The 8,678-nt window shown below is 31.8% G+C and overlaps 1 protein-coding gene across 1 annotated transcript; it reads left to right on the plus strand.

Annotated features, from left to right (window-relative positions):
• The first annotated feature begins 6,481 nt into the window (after positions 1–6,481).
• LOC133780696 (uncharacterized) lies at positions 6,482–7,017 on the plus strand. Its single transcript, XM_062220270.1, has 2 exons — positions 6,482–6,802; positions 6,940–7,017. Exons 1-2 carry the CDS (start codon positions 6,536–6,538, stop codon positions 6,991–6,993), a joined length of 321 nt encoding a protein of 106 aa, XP_062076254.1. The 5' UTR covers positions 6,482–6,535; the 3' UTR covers positions 6,994–7,017.
• Positions 7,018–8,678: the final 1,661 nt, after the last annotated feature.

Genomic DNA, 8,678 nt, shown 5'->3' on the forward strand with positions numbered 1-8,678 from the left:
TGTGGGGAGAGTGTGAAGGTTTGTGGGAGCTAGAACTAAGAGGAAACCAAAACCTAGAGCCGAACCAAAAACAAGAGCATCAAGAGGTATATAGTTGTTGTTTCCTCTTGATTTGTTTTTGTTAATATGTTATGTGACCGGATTGTATGTGGTATAGTGGTGTTTAATCTCTTTGCTATGTTGTAATAATGTAGATTTATATGCTTGATGTTGCATGCATGTACATTTTATTGCCTTGATTAGTTTGGAATCCAAAGTTCCATAGGACCCTTAAGCATCAGTTTGCTGTCATGTCTTTGGTCTGACTTCCAAGGGGTCAAACACTTCTAAAAATAATTAGGAGTTAAGGCCTTTGCAAAATTGATATTCAATCTGAAAAATAAATTATGGCAGCTGGTTTTCACTTTTTGTAAAAATTATTTGAATAGGTTATAAATTGTTTCAGGAGCTATATTTTGGTAGTATAACTTTAGACATATTGAAGATAAAGTCTTTAAAACATTTTGTGAAAATTCCTCTTAGTTTATGAGTAATAAATTCTACAAGTTGGGTTATTGGAACTGAAAATTTTCAATTTTGGATAATTCTGATCTACTGTTTTTGAACACTTATATTATGTTGAAAAATGATGTTTTAGACTAAAATCTTTTGCGTGAACGTTGTCTATATAACAACATTCAATCTTGTAAAAATTTGTAAGAAGTTATTCAACGGTTTTAAAATGGCGAGGTCTCAAAGTAAGTCATTTTACACAAAATGAGCTATTTCCAACACTTAGTCAATTTTAAAAAAAAGTTATAAGTAAAAGTTAGATTTTTCACCAAAACCATACTTTTATTAATCAATAGATTTATAATTCATATTAATTAATTATTAAGGTTAAACTGAATGAAGAAATACTATTTTTACAAAATTAATGTGTTGACCTGTGAAATTGGCCAACGATCGTATGTACAGTATATGACACCTTTTGAACGAAATAAATATAATAAACGACATAATACAAATCTCTTAAACAAACAAACATAAATTTTATAGTAGTTCAGCTCTATTATGATGAACAGTAATAACCTAATCCACTTAGCTTTTAGTATTGAATCACTCGATAATTACACTGATGAACAAAAGTACTCACTCGTTACTAATTTGCCCAGAGTTTCTCCCAAAATATTCGTCAGATCCCCTCAATGAAGCCTTGGGTCCTTTATTTATAGTACCCAGGGGCTGTTACATGATCAGTAGTACTGGGATCGTGGTTTGATGCACGATTATTAGGTAGTGGAGATACGTGTCCACCTCCCCATGATTATGAGATCGTGGGTCTTCTCGTTGTTTCTCTAGATTGTGGTAGACAATGCACGATTGAAACCTCTGGGAAAATGCTAATCCTAGATTGGTCTATGAGACTTAGGTGCTAGGCTCGACGACCCTTTAGAGCTTGGGTCCTAGGCCTGTTGATCTCATTCTGAACGAGTGTGAGTTTTACCCGTTTTCGGGAGTGTAGGCTAACCAACCTATGGAGGATAGGGTGGGCCGACCACCCCTAGGGGTTAGGGCCAGACCAACCACCCTAGGGGGGTTTTATAACATCTCAGGCTGACAACCCCAGGGGCTAGGGCCAGGCTGACCACCCCTAGGGGGTTTAGGCCTGGTCGATTTCCCTATAGGTCCTAGACCTATCTGTTTTGCTGATCGGTTTTTTTTCAATACTTCATCGTTTTTCCGTGATTTGTGATGCCACGTGGCACTTTCTCATTTGCCACATCTTCCCTAGATTATTTAGGGATAACATTTTCCCTCCAAGTTTATTGTAATGTGTTCAACATTACGGTAAACTTGATCTTGGCTCGAGAAATATATCCTAGCAGTACTTTAATAACAAAGTCCCTTGGGACATTACGTAGTACTTTTATCAACTATCGATAGCACAAATTTTTCAAGGATAATTGGTAATTCCTAAAAATAACTAGATTTTTCAAGAAAAATTAATTTTCTAAAAATCTAGTATATTTTTCAAGAAAATTTGAAGTCCTAAAAATATAATATATTTTTCAAGGAGTTTGAAGTCCTAAAAATACAAAATATTTGTCAAGGATATTAATTCCTAAAAATACAAAAATATTTTTCAAGGAATTTTAATTCCTAAAAATATCAAGGAATTTGAATTCCTAAAAATACTAGATATTTTTCAAGGAATTTGAAATTCCAAAAAATATATGGTTAGCCTGAGAGGCTATAAGTAGGGCCTCACTTCTCACTTCCTTGCTCTGTGCGCCTCACCCATAAGAGTCTCCAAGCTTGATTTCTCCAATTCTTCATCAAACTCAGATCTTTATTTGGGTAAGTACTTTCTCCTAACCCTTACATCATTTAATTTAAATATGCTTATATTTAGAAGAAATACTTTGAATCTTTGAGGAATCTATCTGAATCTTATTGTTTTGTTTTATTTTGATCCAAAATAATTGACTTGTTTGAATCAAGTCTACAATTTCCCTAGAACTTCCTTAGCTTGGACGATTTCCAGGGTTACAAACCCTAGCACATGCGATTTCAGGGACGTAAAACCCTAGGCCGACCACCTCTTTGAGATCCATTAGCCTAGCGATTTCTAGGATTCCAAACCCTAACATAAGCGATTTCCAGGGATGTCCATTCTCTCATGGGCCGACCACCCCTAGGGTTTGTTAGGAGTGTGTCCTAAAAGCATGTAAAAGACATTTGTTTTTTCTGTGAATAAATAAATACAATGGTTTATTATTATTGTTATATATTAGATTGTTAAATTATTGTTTAAATAATTTTGTAAATATCAGAAAAATTCCATATTCATTATTGAGGATGTGATCTTGTATTAGCACGAGAGAATTAAGATCACATGAATGAATAAAAATAGTCAACAATAACAAATTAAAGTTATAGAATTCTTTAATTGGACTTGTAAGTACGGTTTATTGAGTATCATAATGATACAAATAATCTAGATTCGAATTATTGATGTGGAAAGACATCTCGGTAAAGGTGCTTTATATAATATGATTATATATGACATGGACTGATATGAATTAAAGTCTTTATCCAAAAACCATTTAACAATAAAGACTTGTAATTCATATCATAACTGATGATCATTTATAGATCAACCTAAATCCTGAGTGTTCATGAACTCCTGTTCATGTTTATTAAATCTTTTGATTCATTCGTTAAGGTCTCTTCAAAGAATGAGGCTAATGATTTTTGTTTTGGAGATTTAATATCATGGATGGCTGGGAACATGTATCAACAATACGAAATCTAATCTTTCCTAACGGATCGTATATTAGTTCCCTTAAGGGTTAATTCTGGAACTGAATGATTTTGAGCTCAAATCTATAATTAGATTATAGATTAATTATTCACTAGTGAATTAATGGTACTTAAGGAATAAGAAGTAAATTAGAAAGGTAAAATGGTAATTCTTCCATTCTAATTTATGAATGAATTAATTAGAGGGTTGAACTATTGTAAGATGGTTATATCAATGAACGACTTAAGAAAATATTTCTGTAAAAATATATCTATAACATAAAGAGTGCAATTATGAATTTATAGTGGAGTAATATCAGAATTAATAAATTAACTATTATAATTAAAGAGTTTAATTATTTAGTTTATTTATTGGAGCTTAATGTTATAGGTCCATGGTCCCTGAAATGGCTCAAACAATCACTGACAAAGGTAAATACAAAAATGGGCAAAAATGACTTATGTGATAAGTAAAATATTTTTCTATGTATCAAACATAATTATTGTATAATTATGTGTAATTAATTAATTATTTGATTTAACAAAAATATAATTAATTTTGAATTAATTTATTTTTGAGATTTTTGGTATTTAAATAATAATAAAAATTGAAAAAAATCACATGCCATCACTGGCATGTGGTACACGTGTAGCACAGTGCACAGTCACTGTGCTACACGCATAAGAGATTGTGATCAGTTTCTAGGTTCCACAATTTTAGTTATTTAAATATTAAATAAATAATGAGATATTGTAATTTGATTAAAGTATTATTATTTAAACAAAAATCTGATAACTAATTAGTTATTTTCAAATTGTTTAAAATAACTAAGATTTTATTTTAATATATTGAATATATTAAATATAGGATATCAGTTTTTAAGAACGTAACTTTTCAGGGATAGAAAAATATCTAGAAATCTCTCAGAGAAAGAGAACAGTGACACAAACAAAAGTCACTATTCTTCACAAAACCTAGGTCCAAACTTTATCAGATCTCATGTGTTGAGAACATCTGATAAATAGTTTTTTACCTATTGTTTGTATAGCGAGCCCACACTCGTTCTTTGTGTGCTGAGAACATTTTGGAAGATCTTGGTGTGAGATCTCAAGGATTTAGCCATACAAAAAGATAGTAGCAAGGAAGGACCTGAGGTAATTTTTCTATTCATGTCTTTGATTCAATATATATATGCATGTGAAGAAGTAGATCTAGAAATCTTATGGGATTAAATTAACAATTTGATTGTTGTTCCGCTACGTATAATCTCTGATTTGATCAATAAAAACCAAGAAATGGTATCAGAGCCATCTTCACACATATATATATATATATTGAATCTGTGTGGGTTTACTTTTATGCATTTATTTATTTTGATGAATGAATGGATGGCTTAATGTGATTGAATGCATGGGAATGTTGAATCGTTAATTGTATGGTATTTTTGGGTTAGGATTTGTTTATGATTAGATCATTGTGTAAGCCATTAAAGGGCTTAGGATTTATGCAATTTTATTTGGTTTTTGACACCATAAAATTGTAATTCCGATCACACAAAAGTCAGAACGGAGCCCGGGATTCAGAATTTAGCCATCGCTCCTCCAAGGCCGACCTCCGAGCCGTTGCCGGGACTTCGTACGGACGTCCGTACAGATCCGTATGATTCCGTACAACCCGGCCCCGGCAGCCCCGTTTGACGCCACGTGTCCCCGTCCTGCTGGTCCAAATTTTTTTTTTATTTTATGAAATTATTCTGTTATTTAATTTTTTTTTTAAATGTTAAATATCCTATTTATTAGAAATTTGATATTTGATATTTAAATAATGTGATAATTTTGTTATCCTAACAAACATTTTTTTTTTGAAAATCTAATTTTAAAAATAACAGATTTTATTTAATTATTTCAGTTTCTAATTTTAATTAAAAGTTGTTTTAATTAAAAAGAAAAATAAAAATAATGATTATTTAAAAGTTTGTTTTAATTAATCAAAATAATTAGAAAATTGTTTTCTTATTATTATTCTGGACCAACAACGACACATATCCTACCGACAGTAAAGTAAAGAAGCCCGATGGAGATCAAGGCGGTTTTATTTTATTTTTTAATTTTATAAAGTGGTTGTAAAATTATAAATACCCAAAAGCACCCGGTTAAACATTTATTGTTTATTTATTTATTTAAATAATTTTTCATGTGATTGATGTGATTGATAATATGTTCATGCATTGTATGCCATACATAAAAACCCACGCAGTCATAATCATGCATCTCATTTGTAGAAACATGCTTATTAGGATTGTCCTATATGTTTATATAAATTGTTTTGTGAAATCAATTACATGTAAATCACTTAGTTTTATTTTGAAAACTTGGTAAAATATCACACCAATTTTTAAGTCTTTATGACTTATTTTCTTTAAACCAACTTTATTGTAAAAGTGTTTTTTAGTAAAGTTTAGATGAACATGATTGGTAATTTAAAATTGGATATGGACCTAGAAACTCACTTTCTTTCCAATTTTAATTATGTTCATAAGGTTTAAAGATGTTATAATTAATTTGGAATTAATTAGGTTAAAAACACTTATTTCAAAATGGTGAGTGGGAGAGGGTTGATATCTCAAACATAACCCATGGTCTCCATTATTAATATAACACTGTGAGATATGAATAGCGCCTTGCGACGACTTTGTTTTCGTCCCCCTAAGGAAAGTGTCTAGACATATCAATAGCAAGGTTGTATTTCTTACATAGATAGGAACTAATGATGTATTTTAGGCTTGACCGACCCTAAGGCGGCATGTCCTAAGTTAAGTCATGAACTCCGAAATAATGGGTTACACTCACAAAGTTATGATTAAGCTTTTGCAGTGGATAATCATAACTTGACCAAACTAAGCGGTACTTTAATGTTTAAAAGAGAAAATAAAGAGTTATTTTCAGTTTTAAACAATAAAGATAAGAATGTCTTATAAATTCTCTAAAATTAATTTAACCGACCCTAAGGCGGCACTTTAATTGTTAGAAAATTTTATCATGAAAATTAATCTTTATTTTATGTGTTTTAATTGTGCTCATGCATCACGTTTAATTTCCGAAAACTTTGATATTTATTTTTCTAAATATAGTAATATTTATTTGTATTTATTTATTACCAGCAAAAATGTCTATTGGTGAATTACACACCGATGCCTTTATCAAATCCTTGGTTTTTGAACCTGAAAATATGCAACACTGGTTTTGAGGGATGTTGACGATTTTTTCTTATAAGAAGATGATGTCAACTGTCTGTGAGAAACCTCAAACAGAACCACCTCTGGCTACTAGCTATGAAGCAGAAGAAAAATATGCAAATTGGATGCAATCTGATCGGTTGGCACGTTATTGCATGCTTTCAACCATGCCTGACGAAACAAAGGAAAAATATATACCCTATGACTCAGCACATGAGATGTGGCATGCAATGACAGAGGAAGTCTATGCTGAGTGTCATCGTTTATATCAAACGAAAAAGGTAAATAAGATTTACTTATATTTTTTCAACTATGAATAGTAGATTCAAACACTATGAATATAAGATTCAAATTTTTGGATAGTAGATTAAAAAATATATGCCACTAATCTATTTTTCTTTTGTCTTTCCTTTTGCAGAATCAGAACCCTGAAAAGGAGGAAGAGACTGATGAGGATTTCAGTAGCAAGTAAGGAGCTGGAGAAGTTGGAGAGCAGTAGTTTTTATTTAGTAATTTTATTGTTAGTTGAACAATTTAAATTTCTTTATTTTGTTTTAGAAATTTTAGATTTCTTTGAACAAAGAAATCTACAGTCTAGAAATTTAGTTTATTGTTAGTAATCTTGATTATTAATGTTTGGAAACTTATTTCTATTTTTGCATAACATTTATTTCTTTATTAATAAAGTAGTTATTATTTAAAGAAATTATCTATTTACTTGTTATGCAAATGCTTTGGGATAAAAAAAGTTTACATACTTACAATGAATGACAAATTTTTTATAATTCTGAATTATTTAACACAACTAATCCTAGATCTATTTAACTGATTCCAATAGTGAGACATATCTGTGGCACTTGAGATTGGACCATATTGATCTAGACAGAATAAATAGGCTTGTAAAGGATAGTCCTTTAAGAGAAATATCTATTGGATCTCTCCCTGTTTGTAAATCCTGTCTAGAAAACAAAATGACCAAGAGACCTTTCTCTGCTAAAGGTTCAAGAGCCACAGAACCACTTCAGCTAGTACATATGGATGTTAGCAGTCCACTTAATGTACAAGCAAGAGGAGGTTATGAATATTTTGTCACTTTCATTGACGATTATTCAAGATATGGTTACCTATACTTAATGCAAAGAAAATCTGAAACTTTTGGTAAGTTCAAATAATTTCAAGCAGAGGCTGAAAAGCAACTAGGTAAGTCACTAAAAAGCACTTCGATCTGATCGAGGAAGAGAGTACTTGGACTGTGAATTCAAGAACCATCAATGTGAGCATGGCATTCAATTCCAACTCACTACGCCTAAAACGCCACAGTATAATGGTGTTTCAGAAAGACAGAATAGAACGTTATTAGATATGGTTAGTTGAATGATGAGTTTCTCATCATTACCACTGTCATTCAGGGGCTATTCGATTCAATGTGTTCTATACATATTGAATGATGTTCCATCTAAGTCTATCCAAAAGACACCCATAGAATTTTGGAATAGTTATAAACCTAGTTTACACCATTTTCAAATTTAGGGGTGTCCTGCACATGTGCTTAAAGGAAAGACCGGGAAGTTGGAAACACGCTATGAAGTATGCATGTTTGTGGGATATTCCAAAGAGACAAGAGGTGGATTTTTCAATAGTCCAAAAGAAAATAAAACATTTGTATTGACAAATGCAACTTTTCTTGTATATGACTATGTTAATAACTGCAAACCTCGCAGTAAGGTTGTACTGGAGGAGATGTTCTCAAATGAAGTTGCAAAGTCACCAGCAATAACCAATGAAAAACGGCAAGAGGAAACTGCTAATTCTAGTCAGAATAGTAGAGAACTTTGTCGTAGTGGGAGGGTTAGTAAGCAACCCACGCACTATGAACACGAAGTTCAAATGCTTATGCTTGACACAAACAAAGACGATTCATTGACATTTGAAGATGCAATGAATCATTCTGACAAGGAAAAATGGCAAGAAGCCATGAACCAAGAAATGGAATCGATGTATTCCAATTATGTTTGGGTTCTTAAAGATCCACTTGAGAATATCAAACCCATTGGTTGCAAGTGGATATTCAAGAAGAAAAGAGGAGCGGATGGGAAAGTAGAGACTTTCAAAGCAAGGCCTGTAGCCAAAGGTTACACACAGAAAGAAGGGGTTGGC

This window comes from Humulus lupulus, chromosome 5 (genome assembly GCF_963169125.1).
Source record: "Humulus lupulus chromosome 5, drHumLupu1.1, whole genome shotgun sequence".
Lineage (NCBI taxonomy): Eukaryota > Viridiplantae > Streptophyta > Magnoliopsida > Rosales > Cannabaceae > Humulus > Humulus lupulus.

Bases quoted from the DNA above. Each gene is read 5' to 3' on its own strand.
- LOC133780696 (XM_062220270.1), top strand. From the start codon at position 6,536: ATGTTGACGATTTTTTCTTATAAGAAGATGATGTCAACTGTCTGTGAG. The intron at 6,803-6,939 runs GTAAATAAGATT...TTCCTTTTGCAG, and splicing joins GTTTATATCAAACGAAAAAG to AATCAGAACCCTGAAAAGGA.